Source organism: Eublepharis macularius, chromosome 5 (assembly GCF_028583425.1).
Source record: "Eublepharis macularius isolate TG4126 chromosome 5, MPM_Emac_v1.0, whole genome shotgun sequence".
Classification (NCBI taxonomy): Eukaryota; Metazoa; Chordata; class Lepidosauria; order Squamata; family Eublepharidae; genus Eublepharis; species Eublepharis macularius.
This window is the reverse complement of record NC_072794.1, coordinates 112437006-112456774: the sequence shown is the minus strand read 5'-3', so window position 1 is coordinate 112456774 and position 19769 is coordinate 112437006. Positions and strand designations below refer to the sequence as shown.

General features: G+C 44.7%; 2 protein-coding genes across 2 annotated transcripts in view; both read left to right on the top strand.

Annotated features, from left to right (window-relative positions):
* Positions 1 to 3210, top strand: part of PLEKHA6 (pleckstrin homology domain containing A6) — a 75910-nt gene extending 72700 nt beyond the window's left edge. Inside the window, exon 26 of the mRNA XM_054979260.1 lies at positions 2567 to 3210. The gene's annotated coding sequence lies outside the window, so the exon portion shown is untranslated. The remainder of the gene's footprint in view (positions 1 to 2566) is intronic.
* Positions 3211 to 11799: 8589 nt separating this feature from the next.
* Positions 11800 to 19663, top strand: GOLT1A (golgi transport 1A). The gene is made up of 5 exons (XM_054980971.1): positions 11800 to 11931; positions 13988 to 14079; positions 14725 to 14903; positions 16830 to 16893; positions 18582 to 19663. Exons 1-5 carry the CDS (start codon positions 11910 to 11912, stop codon positions 18618 to 18620), a joined length of 396 nt encoding a protein of 131 aa, XP_054836946.1. The 5' UTR covers positions 11800 to 11909; the 3' UTR covers positions 18621 to 19663.
* Positions 19664 to 19769: the final 106 nt, after the last annotated feature.

Genomic DNA, 19769 nt, shown 5'->3' with positions numbered 1-19769 from the left:
TAATGCAAAATAATAACAACAATAATAATCTCCCAACTTTGCTCCCTTGAAATCAGCATGTGTGGAAGGTACTAGTTCAAAGTGTACTTGTCTGGGATGTGTTTAGCAACTCCAAGAAAAATCTTTATATTCCAATCCATCTTATGTGCCATTGCTAAACAGAGCAATTTTTCTCCAAAAATACAGAAATTTGTGCAGAATTTTAGAAAAGCATTGTCCTGAAATGCACATCTCACCACTGTAATACATACACATTACACCTAGTGTTGAAATATATTTAAATAGAATCATAGGGTTGGAAGGCACCTGTAGGGTCATCTAGTCCAACCCCCTGCAAAATGCAGGAAATTCCCAAATACTTGCCCCCCCTACACACATTGACCCTTACTCCATGCCTAGAAGATGGCAAAACTCCATCAGGATCCCTAGCCAAACTGGCCTGGGGAAAATTGCTACTTGACCCCAAGGTGGCGATTGGCCTTACCCTGGGCATGTAAGAAGGGGCTGCGAGAACTAAGCACTGATGTAACCCTTCCTGCCCTTCCTCTCATGATCTGCCTAGGTTCACAGAATAAGCATTGCTGTCAGATGGCCTCTGCTTAAAAACCTCCAAAGAAAGAGAGCCCACCACCTCTCGAGGAAGCCTGTTCCACTGAGGGACTGCTCTAACTGTCAGGAAGTTCTTCCTAATGTTTAACTGAAAACTCTTTTGATTTAATTTCAACCCATTGGTTCTGGTCTGACCTTCTGGGACAGTAGAAAACAAGTTCACACCATCCTCTATATGACAGCCCTTCAAGTACTTGAAGATGGTTATCATATCACCTCTCAGTAGTCTCCTCTCCAAGCTAAACATACTGAGCTCCTTCAACCTTTTCTCATAGGACTTGGTCTCCAGACCATTCACCGTCTTCATTGCCCTCCTCTGGACACGTTCCAGCTTGTCTATATCCTTCTTAAATTGTGGTGCCCAAAACTGAACACAATACTCTAGGTGAGGTCTATCCAGAGCAGGGTAGAGTGATACCATCACTTCACATGATCTGGACACCATGCTTCCTGGAAATATGTTGCTTTCTTCTGGGGAGGGTGGGGTTTGAGGAGGGGAGGGAGCTCAGTGGAGTATAATGCCATAGAGTCTACTCTTAAGTGCAGCCATTTCCTCCAGAGAAACTGACTTCTGTCATCTGGAGATCAGCTGTAATACTTGGAGGTTGGCAACCCTAACATGGAATGATATGATGGTGCAAAGCCTTGAGGTAGTACAATGGACCTTACCACTTCAGACTTCCAGTGGACAATCATATAATAGCTTATTTTGAAATGCTTCTCAGTGTTATAGCTCCCTGCAAATAGAAAACCAATACAGCAAGCAAACTGTAGTAATGTGTACATCAGGGAGGAGGGAACAGAGTCACATGACATTAGGCTTGCCTTTTGCCTGAGGGTGGTGGACAAGCTCCCACCTTCTGGGCTCCATTCCCGTGGCAGCAAAAAGTGTGGGCAGGGAGCAATATCACGACATCACTTATGAGTTGTACTCTATGTTAAAAACCACAGAGATGGGGCCATTGCTACAGCATTGTGCCATCACTACCAGGTACAAACCATGTAGTAATACTGCACATTGTCCTGCAAAGTTGTTCCCTGCCCCCAAAATACTCCCCAGGACTTTCAGCACTTGGCTGGCAACCCCATACAATGACACTGCCATTTCTGGTTAAAAACCCACAAGGGATGTCACCACGTTGCAGAGTGCTCCAAGAATTCCCTAGATCTCTCTGGTTTTTACCATAGAGACCTAGGAAATTCCTAGAGTGTTCCACAACTCAGAGCCAAGCTACAAGTGACGCCTGACACAGGTTGGACGCTTGTCAGCTTCCCTCAAGTTTTGATGGGAAATGTAGGAGTCCTGGTCTTACAGCTTGGCTCTCTATTTAATTGAAGTTTACAGAAACTGCCCCCACACACCCAGCAGAGGGGAAGGGGGGCTCCTGGAAAGACCCTGATGCCTGCACTCCCCTCCCAACCATATGTTCTCCCTCCCATAGACTGCCGCTCTGCAAACTTCAATTAAATGGAGAGCCAAGCTGCAAGACCGGACGCCTACATTTCCCATCAAAACTTGAGGGAAGCTGACAAGTGTCCAACCTGTGTCAGGCGTCACTTGTAGTTTGGCTCTAAGTGATGTAACTTTCAGGTTTTTGACTGGAAATGACTTTGTGGCGCTGTGTGACATCATTTATGCCGCCGCGCCGCCCGCCCCCGTCCCTCCAAGGCTCATCTCATTGCCAGTGACTGGCTGGCAACCCTAATTTTTATGGTGTGTATTGAGAAGGAATATTCGAAGCTGGAATTCACACAACTGAGGTGGAACAGTCCATTCTACCACCTCACTGCCACCTCACTCTTCGGTATGTATGAACTGCATGTAAGGCATGCCTGTCACATGTATAGCCTCCGCAAATTTTGCAACTCTGCAAGGAACAATGGAAAAGGTCTATAAGGTAGGCTACTTCCTGTGGCTTCCATTACTGCCCCTGACTGTTTTCTCCTCTCCTTCCAGCACAAGCCCTGGCTGCTGTGAATGCTGTGAAGTTCCATGGAGCCACCTATTAACACACAAGTGTGCATCCCAATGCAACCACGTAACAATGTGCTCATTGTTGTCGTGGTTCTCTCTGAACCCCTCCTTTGGCTGAGCTGTAATAACATTCAGGAAGGAAAAGCTGCCTCTGAGAAGAACAGGGATGCCTCTCTCCTGCCCCCCGTTTCGTCCCTGTGCCCCCTACCCACTGCCCAAGCAAGCCCGTGGAAACAGCAAGGGGCGCTGCACACGGGAACTGTTTCATTGTCCAAGACCTGTCTGAGTCAGCAGCATAAACTCCAAGGCAACGACCAGCAGCTAAAGACCAACCGTTCACTCCACTGCACTGGAAAAGGGTGGCAGTGACATCAGAAGATGTGAGTGAAGCTGCATCCTGGAGCTCAACCCCCTTTTACCATTCTGGAGGGGGGCAAGAGGGGGAGAGGAGGAAGTTGTGTGAAGAATGACTTGTCATGCAGCCGGGGGGGGGTCAGAACCCTTTAATGAAGTGAGCACCCAGTTTTTCACTCCACTGCACTGGAAAAGGGTGGCGGTGACATCAGAAGATGTGAGTGAAGCTGCATCCTGGAGCTCAACCCCCTTTTACCATTCTGGAGGGGGGCAAGAGGGAGAGAGGAGGAAGTTGTGTGAAGAATGACTTGTCATGCAGCCGGGGGTGGGGGGCGGGTTCAGAACCCTTCAATGAAGTGAGCACCCAGTTTTTTCTCCCTCACACACCTTTGATCTTCTCCAACTAGAATGGCTTTTAGTATCCTTAATCTCTGGAGCTGAGCAACCCATGAAGTCTTGCACGGCCATGCTTCTCTGCATATGCTCACAACCATTCACGAGAAAGGAAGACATATGAGTGGCCAAATAGAATGTTAATGGAAGCGGTAGGTGAACAGAAGGCTGTTAGTGTGGGAGGGAAAAAAGCAGAAGATGCTTGGGAAGCAGCTGGCTTGCAGGAATATTGCTGCAGCTGTGATTAGGATGGCTTTTCCTTCTTCAAAGCTCTGGGTGGGGTGGACCAGCAGGTGTGTTCAGTGTATGTGGGTGAAAGGTGCACAGGACAGGGGTGTGTGGTGAAAGCTCTGTTGGCTGAGAGTGGCCACTGGTGAAGCTTTAATGCTTTCTGCATCCCAGTGATGTCTATTTGCCAGTAGACACATTGGGACTAGGTGGGTGACATTTCTTTCTCGCATCGAAGCCAATATACAATAGCGTCGCTGAGCATTTTCCTTCTGATTGCTCCAGGGCATGAATCAATCTCAAAATAATGGGGCCAGAAAGAGAACTGTATGCTAGACACATCACTGCATTGACCATGCTTTTAAGAGTCTCTTGTACCATTCCTTGAAACAGCTGGTACTGCTCAAGGAGAGAGGCTATTGAATTAGTGTTGCACCCACATATATATAACTTGAGCAAAGCTCATTAGGAAAGCACACGCACTGTGCTTTGTACAGAGATACGGTTTTCTCTTGAACATAGGAAGCCTCCTTACACTGAGTCAAACCATTGATTCTTCTGGTTAAGTATTGTCTGCTCCAGTTGGCAGCAGCATTCCAGGTAAAGAATGTTCTTTCCCACTGCCTGAGATCTTTTAACTGGAGATGCCAGTGATTGAACATGGGACTTTCTGCATGCAAAGCAGGTGCGTTGTCACCAAGCAAGCTGCAGGTTCTTGTCAGGGTTGGCATCAATGGAAAACATTTCCTCCTGTTTGCAACAGAAGCCAGCCGTGCAGAGCATCAGTTGGATGAATCCTCTGATCTAATAAGATATTTCCCCTTTCCTGGAGCTACTTTCTAAAAAGTGGGGGGGGGGATTATGTTGTAGGCTTAAAAAGACACGTAATCAGTGCCCCAGTCTCTAAATGCTGTGCTTTAAAATAATTCTAAAGGTGGACAGCATACTTGAAACATAATAGGAAGGACAATATAAGCCTTTGATTCATTGAACTGTACGTTTGCAAATGGGTTGTCAAGGCAGAGGAAAGCCAGGCTCATGATGTCAGAGGAAATGGAGCAGCAACCTGTGGCTTCATGGTATGGTGGAATAAGGAGTCTGAATTAGATGAGATGAATCATAAGTCAGTTCCTATGATGTACATGAAGCAATCTTTCCCTGGTTTTTATGGGTTAGACCTGATAGCTCTCTGCCCTTCGGAATGTCTGCATTCTTACTGAATCCCTTCCATACATCATGTTCTCTGCTGTGCCCTTGCAATGAAATGGAACTCCTGTGACAACCGTGTAGGGCCACTGCTGCGCCTGCTCCAGCCTCATAATACCATCTCAAATGAGCCGGCTCTCCCAGATGAGTCCTCATTGTTTTCTCAATAGGAGACATATAGACCTGAAGAGTGGGGACACATAGGCGGCTTGGGAGATTTGCTTACCCTCAAGTAAGTACAAAGAGGCTTTTTAAAAAATTCAAATACCTCTGGCCCTGTTGTCATGCCCTGAATTGATCCAGGAATCTTACCAAATCACAGGTCTAATTTAGAAATTCTTTCACAGGGGTCAGATGTGAACTGCTAGATCAAACCCATGATCCATCTCTTCTACTGTCTTGCTTCCTGCAATAGCTGACCAGGTGCCCCATCACAAAGCCTGTCTGAGTATCCTCTGGAATAAGTATACTCCGCCTCTCTCTAGATCCTCGCTCAGGGGCAATCACTGCACAGTGATCCAAGGGCTGGAAATATATGGTGCCTGATGCTTTCAGAAGTGGTCAGGCTCCGTTCTACAGGTCTACAGCACAACACTTGAGCATGGATGGGGCGTTATATACAAAACATATACATTGGAATCTCTCACACGCAAATTCTGAAAACCAGTGCTTTGGACAAATTTTTTACCATTAAAATTTAACAGGGCCACTGGAAGGAGTGGCAAATAAAATTGCTTCAGAGGTTCCAACCAGCTTGCAGATCATGAACTGGCCATACCCAAACTGGAAAAGTCTTCCCCAGCTAGTTTCCACATTTCTTCTCAGCATACATCTGCATGGCATTAACCATGATGAGGGGCCCTGCTGTCAGGCTCAGGACAAAAAGTGCAGGCCTTTGCAAAGAGCTACTTCCCCTCCATTCCATGGAGTGGGATTTTCTGGAGGGCTCATGGCCAGCTTCTCAGAAGAAGACATCCCCGCCTAGACCTGCCTTCTGCATTCTTCACTGTTACAACATAGAAGATATGAGGGGTGCTGGTCCTTCAAACTGACTTCTCAGTGGTACTTTAGTTCTCTTGAAATGCTGGTGTGGGACAGTCAAATAAATTAGTGTCAGGGCCTATTTGTGGTGCAAGCATTTTAGTCACTGATTTTATTCAAATCTGCATTACAGCTAGCCATTCTGCCTCCATACTGTTAGTTAAGATAGCACCACTTCAGCTCATGAATTCTGCCATCCTTAAGCCACATTAATCAAGGCTATTTAGGACTGAATATGAGTTCCCAAACAGTGTCATTTCTAAGTAAGGCACTGAATAACTCTGGTTGAATGAAAAGCTTGTTAAGATTTGAATTTGAATCAGAAAAGCCTTGATAAGTGAGGGTTATGAATGTCAGGGGACTGTCTCTGACCTTTTGCCTATAAATTGTCACCAACTTCTCTGTGGTAGCCAGTTAACTGTGGCAAGGCCCAAGGACCTCCAGTTTTTTGTTTCTGATTCTTTTCTCACCATGCAACAACCAGGAGCAAGTTCAGTATCTGTAAAGTGGTCAAATAAGTAGACAGAAAGTCCATTTTAAATCACAGGCACAACTAGTGTGACAGCAACGGACCCGCTCTTCATACGAGGGTTTTCCCCAAGCACATGTGAAGCCAGGAGGGGATTACGTGCAAGAGGAGCATGCAGGTGAGGGCTGCTGAGGCCTCCCCCACTCTCTACACAGTTCTTCCCTTTCCCCCAAGGGGCTTTTGTCCAGTCAAGAGGAAGGTGGCAGTGGGGAACAAACTGCAGGGATGGAACTATGACAGGGAGACAACTCCATGTATACAACCTTTTGCTCTTTGGCATGGACCCCAGTCTGTTTTATATGTGACAGAGGCAGTCAAGAGACAGATTGATCACCCACATGTCTAGTTTGGCCTGAAAGACTCAGTGAACTCCCGTCATGAAACAAAAAAAGGATAACTGCAGAATCTCCAAGTAATCTCTTCCAAAGGTAAAGAATTTATAATTGATCTTTGCCAAGACTGGAGATTGGGTTTTTATGTAGTTCTAGTTTAAGGGCTTGTCTGTGGGATGGGGCTGACTCAGTCAAATCTCTGCAAGCCAACCAGCAGTTGTTCTGAACGAGTCTGCTGGTCTTAGTCATACTAGAGAATTGTGAAGTGTGCTGGAACAGCACAGTTTCCTGCACGTTTGTTTTAGCACCAAAGTAGCAAGGGGGGCGGGGGTAGCGCACACTTGGACACTTCTGTGATCCCCCTTCATTAGAAGCCAATAGGAATGATAGATCTTAGTACCTAACTAACCTTCTCACATATCACAATGGAGAATTGTTGGCTGGGTGCCTTTAAATGGGGAATTCTTCCTTCTTGCTGTCCAGTAGAAAGTATGAATCTCTTTTTTAAATTACTGTTATTATCATTATTATTATTATTACCCTTTCGGCAATATACAAAACACTCCAGGAATCATTCTTTTCCATTCTTTGTTCTCCTTTAGCAATATATGTGACATTCCAAGATTTTAAACAATTGCTTGGCTCTGCTTCAAAAGTAACACTTTTTAGCTCTTTAAAGCTGCCCCTTCATTATCCTCTACATGCCTTAATATATGTTTTATGGAATTTATACAGTGGTATGTGTTTATATGTGCGTGTTTGTGTGTGTGTGTGTTTTCTTTTTTCAGCATACTGTTTTGTTTTGTGCTTTCGTTCTCTGTGTACAGGGCCACTGAAGTCAGCCCTGCCACTGAGTTAAACAGAGTCACTTTGGGCAGTTTATCAGAATAATTAAAAAGAAGACATATTTAAATAAATATATATTTTTTCTGCTTTTATTGAAAAGCAAATTTATTTAAAATAAATAAAAGCTGTCCATTTTAAGGAGCAATGTGTTTATTTCCCTGTTGTTGGAGATGATGGTAATTTGTATGTTTGGGCCCACTCCTCAACTGATGCTACTTAGCATAGTTCATTTAACTCTAATGATGCTAAGTTCATGCCTGAGGTGCTGGCCTGGAAGTTATGTGATATGAAGACTGTATAGGACTGTAGCATATCAGGGACCACAAAGATTGTCTGGCTGGTACACAGCTCTCCCACTGGGGATTCTTGCAATAGAGGTGGCTTTTTTTTAATGCCAATGCCACTTTGTTTTTACCTCCCTTTTGTTCACGTGAATGTGTTTTGATGTGGTTAGTGGAGAGGTTCCCGCTGCAAAGCAACTGAGATTTTCTCCTTTTCTTCACTGCTATCACTCTCCTATCTGCTATCCTTACCTCAGCACACCCTGTGTTATCAGGGAGAGGTGCACCTTTCAGATGGGGCGTGCATTTTTCCTTGATGTGAAGGCTTCCTTGAAATATTCTGAAACAGTTGTAGCTCAGTAGACTGGGAAGGAAAGAGCTTGACGTTAGCCTCCTGAAAAGACTGTCCACTTAGGCTTGATCCTTGCCTCCCCTTTCCCCAAGTCACTGAAAGGCCTCCCCATTCTACCTCTTCTGAGGACTCTGAGATTAGTGGTCTTATTTGTTTGCATCTTTGAGAAAGGTAAAGCAATCACCTTGAGAGGACACAGTAAATTAGTGGAACCACTTTACCAGTGTTTAAATTTCAGGGAGTAAAGCAAGGACTGTATTATTTTTGCAGACTCTTTTTCGTTCAGTCATGAAAGTGTTGGGACATAGTCCTACTCTCCCAGCAATTCTAGTACTTCTCTCAGTCACTAAGGAAGGTTGAAATAAATGGCACAAAGGACATCAAGGAATGTTCTCCATCACCTCTCACCAGCCCTCTGCTCAATAGCTAGATAGAATCTGTGACCAATTATTGCTAATGTCACTTTAAGCATTTTGAGGTTACAAGCTCTGAGCTCTCAGCACAGTACATTTAGGGTCACAGTTTTGCAGTATTGTGAAATATGTTTTAAACTATTTTGGTTTAAGATTTTTTTTCCTTTTAATAACACTTTCATATGCCAATGGCCTCACCTGTAATCATTATTTATGCACATTATTTGGAGAAAAATTTTGCTAGTTTTAAATACTATCAAAGAAGCAATGTGATGTTGGTGTCTATTTTTTGTATAAAAGTGACCTTAGATTATGACAATATTAAGATTAGCAATCTGTTATTTAAAAAGAAACAAACCTATGTCAGTGGCTTGGGGTTCCTCCCACCAAACCAAGGGATAATCTTTCCAGTAATTAAAATCTACCACGGCTTGCTTAATATTCCCTCTCAACAGCATTCATTCTACATGTAGCTACTTTAAAAGGTCAAATCTCACACAAGGAAAACAAAAAATGCATTTGTACCTTGCAAGTTTGTATAAGGCAAACAAAATAAAAATTGATGTTTTGTAAATACATTGTATGTTCCTCTTATTCTTCTTGGTATGTGCATGTTGGGAAAGGAGAAGGGTAGCAGCAAGGTGCCCCAGAGTTCTCTTCCTTGTGTCCTTTTCTTCTCTCTCTCTCTCTTCCTCTCTTTCCCTAACCCCAGCTGCTACACATAGGAAGCAACAGTGGTTATTTTAATGGCAAGACACTTGGAGAGTGCCTTGTCCCTTTCCTCCCCCCAAATAGCTTATTGATAGGACCATGTACACAGAAGGAAGAACCTGGGCTCCTTGGAGAAAGGGAAGGATAAAAATGCACTAGGTAGAGAGTGAGTACTTTGCCTCTGATGCCACAATAATCTCTAATAAACCAAAGTTCATTTCAAAGTTGGATTTTGGAATGCAAACTCCTTTGTACAGTTCAAACATGCCAAACTAGCATAAGTATTGGGAGGGGGGTGCATAAAGTATACTGCATGTGGAGCAGAGGAGGAGGATGCCTCATGCATTAAACAGAAAGGGGGCTATTTCTCTTATGGCAATGTAACTCTTATATACCATGTGATTATAGGGTTGCCAGCCCAGTACTGGGAAGGAAGAAACAACTCTGTGAGTTAAGATTGCCATCTTCGGGTTGAGAAATTCATAGAGACTTGGGGGAAGGGAGCTGGAGGAGCATGGGAAGGGAACTCAGTGGGGTATACAGTCCACCCTCCAGTGCTGACAGTAAAAAACAATTCATCCTTCAAAGCAGCCATTTTCTCCAGAGGAACTGATCTCCGTAATCTGGATATCAGATGTACAGGCCCCACCTGGAGACTGGCAATCCTACTTTCTGATCAGGGGGTTAAGGCCATTTTAGTGAAGTCTATCCTACAATTGCTGTTAAAGTGCATGAATTGTAGCTTATGGTGCAAAAGACTAGGAGTAATATTACCAGCACCACAGTCAACCATCTTTCTGTTTCCCAACCCAATGGTCCAAGATAATAAAGTCTTGAAATAATATGGGCCCATTTAAGTCTCCTATTCCATTGTCTTTCCTATACAGAACCAGTGTACTTTCTTCTAAATATATGCAGAACTACACTCAACTACACTGAAGAGAAACCTTCAAGTGATGCCCTTGTTAAAGATCATCATCCACACTGGGAGGATTATTTGTTAAAGTGCAAGTCTGTTCACCCATCATAATTGTATGTATTCCATGGTTCAGTTTCCTCTGGAACACATGGAAGATCAATACATAAAACAGTCTCAAGAATTTGTGAAAGAAATGGCCAAGATGACAGGCTGAGTCATAGAAAACTTGAGAATAAACCTCAAAGGGTGGCATGATTTATTTACTGCAAAAGATTCCCTTGCCTTGCCATTTGCTAGGAATCAATGGGCGCAATGTCTCTAGTGACTCAGGCAGTAATAAAGCTTATGGTTCAGCCTTTCTAATTAGTCTCCTACATTGGAATTTCTCCACTAGTGACTTGCAAAAGAACTGAGCATTCACTCTCTGTACAGGAATAGGTCTATGCCCTCAAAGAACCCGATTTTGCTAAGAATGTATCAAAGAAAACATTTACTGAAATGAATGGGCAAGGCGTGTGTGAAGCAGCGTGCCTGACTAGGCTGAGAGAGTTTGGGCCTCAGCCATGATTCTCACTGGGCAGCTTTGGAGCAGTCAGCCTAACCTAACTCATAGGATTGTTAGAGAAAAGCAAAACCATTTTTTTCGCACAAAATTCATTGCAGGGAGACAAGAAGATGCCACGTAATATGGGAATGACTAAATACATGTCTTTTGGGGGGCAATCATCATGTACCACCCTGTCCTCTGGATGTTCTCAGTGCTCTAAAGCTTTTCAACTATGTTCCCTCCCAACTGCAAGTGGGGAAGTAGAACGTGAAAGAGCTCTTGGGGGTAGTGCTCTCAATGTCCAAGTGCAATCTGATATTCTCATTTATGTCCATGCTACAGAGGAAATGGCAGCATCAAGGGGTGGACTCACACTACAGTATCACATCACCACTGAGCACCTTCCCTCCCCAAACTCTGCTTTCGCTAGGTAGCACCTGCCCCCCAAACTCTTCAGGAATGTCCTGAGCTGGAGTTGGTAACCCTGACTGGAGAGCAGAGCAAAGAATTAGTGATGCTGACCATCTCTTTGACACAACTGTACTTTCCTTATCCTCAGGAATTGTCACCTGTCCCCTTCTGTCATTGTCTTTGGCCAGTGGGTAACAACCTTGTTTGTTTCATCCGCAATGATCTTGCCCTATGTTTTAATTGCAGTTTTATGTGCTTTTAGTAGCTATTTTAGTTTTGTTTTTATGAATAATTTGTATGTTCTATTGTTTTAATTGTTAGTCGCCTTGGTGGTTCTGATTGGGCAGAGATTCTGTAAATAAAAAAAAAACTTCCCAATTTTGATTGCAATTACTTCTGCCAGCCATGAAGAAATGCCCTGCCCAGAGTGACTTTTTCCCCCTTGATAAAAACATATGACCTGCTGATGTTTAGGAGTCTTTCAGGAAAACAGAAAGTACAAACCAAGTCATTGCAATAGAACCCCAACACACTCCCACAAAGAGCGACTCCTCACAGTGCTAACAGTAAATGACATCTTCACTACTAAGAGGTTAATGATTTGCAGGGTGACGCGGAGAGGCTAAAGGTCTTTCCAAGGTTCACCAGCCAGGTAGCCTGTGGAAATGCACCCCGCTCTTCCAAGCTCTACCCTGTCCTGACACTCAACACAGACAAATGAGCATCTAGCAATCCCCCTCTAGGCCTGCAGCAGCGAAGGTGATGGAGATCACGGAGCTCCAGAGTGAGTAGGAACATACCCCACAGACTAGGGAGAGGAGTTCCTCATTTATTCACATAACAGTGGTGGCAAGTTAACCATGCAAGTGTAATTGGGTCTAATCAGGGCTTGTCTTTGCCAGCTCAGTTTATCTTTCAGAATATGCCACCATAACCTTACATTGATGAGTGCTTGGCTAGCACTAATTTTTTTTAACTGAAGATTAGAGACAGTGCAAAGGGTTTTGGTTTGCTCCCACATGAGAGAAGTTGGATCTCTTCAGCTTTTTCTAATCAGCCTTTGTGAGTACCCCATTGTACTTATGGCTCGATATAACACACAGGGCACCTTCAGGAAAGGCCAGCAGGGGGTGCTGTAGGGTCACACCATGATCAGACTACACATCTCCACTAGCCAGAACTGAAGCAAGCTGGGGGGGCGGGGGGGGCGGGGAGGCAGACAGAGTGGGGAGGAACTTGATCTTAGTAGCTCAGTTCTGAATCTGGCTGAAGTCTCCTCCAGGGCAAGGACCGCCGCCCCCAGTAGCTGAATACTAGGCTCTACCCTTCAGGGCAGTACTAAGATCATGATCTGGGATTTGCTAGTTCCAAGTTGACAGGTTTAACAAGGTCTCACCAGCCCCTATGAACTGGGTGAACCAACAAGGCCTGCTAATTTGTCCAGGGCTTAAATGCCCTGGAAGGAAGAGCAGCCCCACCTGTTCCTGGGTTTCATGCCGCTAGAGCTGGTTTAAGACATGATCCTGCAAGGAACTACATATAACAGAGCCATGATCAGGCTCAACAGCAGGAGCAAGGGCCACAAGCCTGGTACTTCTTCAACTCTGTGCTGGCTCTTCACAGGCCCACTACTCTCCACTGCTCCTGCTGGTTGGGGGGAGGCCCTGGGGGGAGGCCCTGGGGGAGGCCCTGGGGGGGTGATGGTCTAGGGTCTTGCCTACAGGGAGGGGGGCTGGCTCAGAGTCCCCCCTCCCTGTATTCAGGAACATGACCCATAGTCAAGGACCTGGAGTCCAGGGGTTCAGGGTCCAACCTGCTGATGCTGGGCATCGCTGGAGTTCCCCGATCCTCCCCTAGTTCCTTCTGTTTCTCCTCTCAGGACTCTGTTCCTGGCCCAGGAGGGGTCACAACAGAGACCTGCTCACTATTCGTCTCTTGGTCAGTGGGTGTCTACGATCACTATTCTCTTCGTCAGATGCACGGAGGGCAAGAAGAAACTGGTCAGATATTGGTTCGTCTTAACCAGAAACTGGTTAGTCTTAAAGGTGCAACTGGACTCTTTTTGATTTTGCTACTACAGACTAACACGGCTAACTCCTCTGCATCTATGATCACTATGCAAAGTAAATATACTCAACGGGTGAGGGAAGAGCATTTGAGCATTGTTTAGATGCTGGGGTCAGTTTTCTGCTGAACACAATTAGCCCCCTCCGTTCCTCACTGCTCTTTATCTATATGCTGGTAACTTTAGTGTCCACTGGAGGGGAAAAATCTGTGGGTTATGAATAGATCCATGCTTGAAGCTGAGAAATGGATAAACAGATGCTGTTTTGTAGAGGGGTACCTAAAATAAAAAATATCAATGTTCAAGAAAGACAACTTATTCCAAGAGCTGGCTGTTAAATTTAGCTCATTTTGGCTCAGTAGTCGGAGGTTGGATCAGGTAAGTCTGTTGTTCTCACCCCAAGGGGCTAGTAGTGAAGCTGGGACAGGAGGCAGCCTTGACTTTCATGTTCCATAGTTGCCATGCTAATGGAAGAATACACAGATGGCTCTATAATAGTGGTTACCCAGACTACAGCTGATGGCATTAGAACATGGGGGTGAACAAGGTGACCCATTCTTACGGATGACAAAACAATCTGCCAAATCTGTTGCACAGAATGAAACTAACTCAGACTTGCTGCACACCTTTAGTCTGGTCTAAAAGTATGAAGGCCCTGCTGAGAGTGAAGCACTACATGCCAAGCAGCTGAAGTGGCTCCAAATGGGCATTGCCTGCCCAGATTTGTCCCTTCAGACTGCTGCAATTCTGATTATGTGCATTTCATCTGTTGCAGAGATTGGTGTGGGACTTGTAGGCTTTGGGGCATTTTTCCTTCTTTTTGGAATGATGTTGTACATGGACTCAGTGCTTCTGGCATTTGGAAACGTAAGTTCTTGTAAAGTTACAGACTTTTTTTTTCCCTCCAAGGGCAGTTAAGAAGGTTTTATATACAGTCAAATAAATACTAAGTCCTTTTCTATTGCAGATCTCAGAACTTCATTAAGAACGAACTTAAGAATCATTAAACCCACTATATAGTGAATTACACACCAAAACCAAATTCCATTTAAATCAAAAGGGACTTTCCTCCAAGCAGATGTGTTTAGGTTTGGGCTTTTAATTGCATAACCTGAGCTAAAAGTCTTAGCAAAGTGCAGAATTATGTTCTGTGTGCAGACCAGTATATACAGTGCACAACGCAAGGAGAAGGGTACAGGAAACTACATGAGAGGAGGAAAGTGATGTTGCCAAAACATGATATTAGCATGTGGTCAGAAACTGCCTATGTCAACAACTGTCTGGATGAAGAATTCCACCTAGGCAAAGGAGAGGGAGGCAGCAGAACTAACATTCTCTGCCAGTGAGAGGGAAAGCAGAACTATTGAGAGGGATATAAAGGTAATACATATGCAACTCGCCGCATTCCTATTTAACCCTACTACCCCAAACCCATGGAAGATTATATTACATACATTCGGTTGTCTGTAATGCATCTTAACAAACTGTGAAGATTGTTCCTTTCCTCCCTAGATCCTGTTCTTGTCTGGACTGGCCATTATTATTGGACTAAGGAGGACCTTTGGCTTCTTCTTCCAGAGACAAAAGCTTAAGGGGTCTTCTTTCTTTTTGGGTGGCATTCTCATTGTCTTGCTTAGATGGCCTGTCCTGGGCATGCTGCTGGAGACCTATGGCTTCATTAACCTCTTCAGGTGACTCATCCACTAAAGCTTCCATGGGAAACTGCATTGAGCCAGGGTGGGACATTCATGCCCTCTCCCAGCCTAACCTACCATAGGAAGATTTTGAAGATAAAGTGGAAGAGGAGGAGAGAACCACGTGAGCTACACTGAGCTCCGAGGACAGACAGCAATGGAGAGAGGTCCGGGCCTGGCCAGGATCATGGATGGTTTGATCTGAATCCAACCGTTCTAAGACCTGAATTCACTGTCTTGAGCTGGGAGCAGGAACTTACCACCAATCAGAACATTGTATTCAGTTGACAGGCAGAATGCCTGGCCAATCCAGAGCTTCATTCTCAGAAATAAGGCTGATGTTACAGACCTCTTGCTTCAAGCACTAAGCATGCAGAGTTCATGAGCCAATGAGTCTATCACCATTGAAAATAATGCCCCTTTAAAGTTTAAAGGGCGGGTGCACCACCAAATGGTTGGAGAGCATACTAAATAATGATTGGAAGTCATGCCCCTCTGACCTGCAGTGGCCAGGTCTACTCTCCACTGTTTCATATGGATGGCAAACCTAGGGCTGCCAGCTTCCAGGTGGTGGCTGGAGATCTCCAGGAATTGCAACAGATCTCCAGGCCACATAGTTCAGTTGCCCTGGAGAAAATGGCTACTTGGAAAGGTGGACTCTATGGCATTATAGCATGTTGAGGGGCCTACTCTCCCCAAACCCTGACTTCTCCAGGCTCCACCCCCGCAAATCTCCAGGAATTTCACAACCTGGAGCTGGCAACCCTAGGCAGACCTGGCCTTCAAAATCCAAAGGCCAGGCCTATGGCCCATACTAAAAAGATTTGTAACTAGCCTCAGGTCTGGACTTACCTGTTGAATGAGAGCCTGCCCAATTTATGGCCCTGGTGGGTGCTCTGGGGCCACATTGTGCCCTGCTGGTGCCCCTGGAGCTGAATTCTAGGCCACCTCCTTTGATGCTGAGCCTGCCCCCAAACAGTTGACTTACAGCAAACATATTCATCTAACAAATTCCAGAGAGGGGGCCATGCTACCAAGTCACACATGACAAGAGCCATGTGCCTGCAATGTGGCAGCCACAAGGACTTTCCATCAGAAAAATGCTTGAAGTTTTGTGCTGGGAGGGGGGCTTAATTTGGAGCAGGACTGCAGCTCACTGGCAAAAGGGGCTTAAGCTTTCCTGTTTTCCCAACCTACAACGGCTTCAGTGAGCTGCTGCTGGGAATGCTTAGATGCAGCCATCTGTACATGTAAGTTTCCCAAACTGGGTAAATAATGGCTCCCCATGAAAATTTCAGGTCAGGGAAAAAAAGCAGGGGGTGGGGTGAATACCCTTCTCCATGTTTCGCAGTTCTGGTCAGAATCAGGCTCACGTGCACCTGGGAATTGTTCCGAGTTTGGAACTCCCAGACCACATCTGTCAACAGTCCACATGGAGATATTAAAAGGAAGTTTAGCTGAAGTGTGAATTGGCCCAATTTAAGTCTTGGGCAGCAAAACCAAATAGAGTCTTGTGGCATCCTAAAGTCAAACAAGTCTTTATTTCAGCATAAGCTTTTGTGGAGTAAAGCCCATCTCCTCAAAAGCAACATAAAATGCAACATAGTCAAGCTGACAGTCATCATGCGTGAAAGAGTCAGCTACTTAGGTCTACGTCCCTGCAATACTTTTCTCTCGTCCAGGTCAATTCCAGTCTTGTCTGAAGGAAAAGTGGAGGGAAAGGAGAAGGGCCTTGAGGAAATGAGCTGCAGGCAAGAGAAGGGTCATGCATTTCTCTTATGTGCTACCTATTTGCTTTTAAGATCAGATCCAATATCCTTCTTCCACGTAACAAGCACTGGAAGAATTTGAGAGCCAAACTAAATGTTTCTGCAGCAATCCTAATTTTTCAGCAGTCACTAATGAAGCCTTCTGTGTTACCAGGAACTTCTTCCCAATTGCCTTTGGATTTCTGGGATCATTGGTGAATATTCCATTTTTGAGCAAGGTAAATCAAATGCATCCTCCTGGGGGAAGGGAAACATTCTGGCTAAGGGGGTTAGGGTTAGGAAGGTTCTGATGAAAGATGAAAGTGTAAAAGTGACTTGGATTTTGTAAGCTACTGGAAAGAGCTTTCTGTGATGATGAACTATTTGTGCAAGGAACACATTTCTGTATCTGGTGCTATGATTACCACCAGTCCAGCACTAGACTGATCTGGGCATGTCAGACAATAGCTGCTTCTACAAAGGATGGTTTTCTGCCTCAAAGGGGGGACCTCCAGCCGCCGTGCAAGTCTTGCTGGGATTGTGAAAGCTAAGGCAGTGGGGACAGCCAATATCCTGTCTCGTGGTTCCTGGGGAGAGAGTTCTTCTGGGCAGCCAGCACAGTGCTTACTTCTCACTGTTCTCTTTCTTCTTTTCCCTGTGTATTATGTGTGCTTCAGGACTGAAGTGCTTGAATACATAGTAAAGAACACATTTTAAGAAAGAAAGAACGTATGAAATGGTGGTGCAGTGGTTTGGCAGGGAATGTGGCCATACTTATCCCTCCTCCAAAGATTGGTTTTTCTTCTAAAAACGTAAAAGACTACACGATCACTTATGGATGTGTGCAGCAGCTAGCTCTTTGCTTAGAAAAATGATTCTCAATAGCGTAGCAGAACGAAGAAGTGTCATGCTGGTCACCAGTGACAGATACAAGCTGACAAGCATCTGCAGCACATAACCTCTGGCTGCACAGTATTCCAATGGCACTCAAAGTCTTAGCTGTGGGTATGTTACATTTACATAGCAACTTGCAGTACAAATACTGGGAAAATGTGATTTTCCCATAAGTAAAGCACTAACTGGGGAAAAGACATTTAAATTCCATTTCTTAAGTATGGAGAATGTCAAGGACCCAATCACAGCATTAGCACAGTGCAATCTATCGTTGTGTGAGCCCACTGTTGTCCCATCTCAGAACGGGCTTGGGCAAACCAACTCTCTCAAGCCTGATTTCAATCACTTCTATCGCTGGGGGAACCGTGGCATTCTCAATGGTGTCACTGGGAGTGCCACAGGGTTCCTGAATTCTCCACACACACACTCGCAGCATTAGGATCCCATTCTCAGAATGCATCCCATGTGTCAGGGTTAGGGAGAAGATATATAGTTCCCAGGGTCAATTATATGCTGCTGTAGAGCACCCCAAGAACTATCTGGCACATGGTAAACTGTGTGTCCAAGGCATCCAGGGATGAGGGGAAGGAAGGGGAACTCCTCTGGGCAGCTTTCTGGCCCATCTGCCAATGTCCTCCACCCCCTTTTTCTAAAGCAATAGATCATGATGTAAAGAGGGGGATGGGGGAAGTCTTCTCTCCCAGGTGCTTCAACCATCACAAAGAAAAATTCAAGGGGTTGTAACTTGTAATTCTGACTTCACACTGATGGTAAGCATTGTAAGCAACTGAAAGCAGATGGAGTCTAGGGAATGCAAATTTCAGTCACTGCAGCCATCTCAGCAGTTTCCTAGTTGGGGGGGGGGTGCACACACAAATCCTCCTCACGTAAGACACCAATAGAGTTCAGTTGTCATCTGTGTTATCCTAACATATTTATGGTTATACTTTACATGCTTGCCCTGATGTTATTTTAAATCCATTGTTCCATTCATTAGACAAGAGCTGTTGGTAAGAATGACTTCTTGTTACAGCTGTTCCAGAAACTTGGAGACACCAGCTCCCTGGTGTAGCCTAGATGAACAGCCTTCAGTGAAGGACAACATCACTTTCTACAAGCAAACTGGTCTCTTTTATACAACTTCGTGCATTCACAATGATTTATCCCTTGGCCTGCTGAGAACTACCATAGCACCCCAGACAAAGATGCCCTCTGGAAGCCCCTCCCAATCCAAACATCACATGAAAGTAAATCACATGATATTCTCAGCTCTATAAGCCCCTCCCAGAGTGACTATGGTGTCCCCCCCCCGGTCGCCCTGGTCCCCCCTCTTGGCAGCCCTGGCCATTTCATACATTTAAAAGCCCTGTGTGATCAGCCAGTAGATACATGTGGGACCACTGAATGGCTCATAGCCCAGTGGGAATTACAAGGAGATATTAATTGTATGAGCAGTCACGATTGCACAAACAGTGAAGGCCACATTAACAGCCCCACATACACTACAAATGAGCATAGCTGAAAAAGCATCAGAAGAGGGCATGCCCCCTAGTGGTATAACAGTCTCCTAAAGATAAACCCAGTTTTCAGGAGTATCTTGTCCAACTGATCCCAGTCTCCAGATGGCCACCTCATTTTGGGTTAGCAGTAATATAATTTTTAAAAATTGAAATTGCAAGGACTAACGTAATTTTCCCAATATCCAGTTCAAGGGACAAGGCAACCCATGCAGAGATACTTTCACAATTTGACTTCCTTCTCCAGGCAAATTCAGTCATAGCCTTGGCTACAAAATCACCTGAAAGAATACAAAATAAAATAAATTCCCAACAAAGATTGGATCTGTCAAAAACAATGCTTGAGGGAGGGGGAGATAATGGGAAACCTTTTCACAATGACTTGTAGTTTTAAGACACTGTACTTTGGATCAGTGTCTGTTTCAGAACAACAACCACCTACAGTATGATAATGATCCATCACTGCAACTATTTTTGTGTATTTTTTATTTAACAAAACCTAGACATGTTTAATATATAAAATAAACTCTGTTTATCAAAATTTCATCTTTGTTTAAAAAACGTTTAGATAAAATTAAAGACAGTTGTTGCAAAATTAGAGGAAACGAATCTTTTACTTGTTTTCATGGGAAGGGGTGGGGCCATGCAGAATTTTGTTGTGTGTGGGGAGTCCCTTCCAAGGATCCTCCAGCCCATGGAATAAA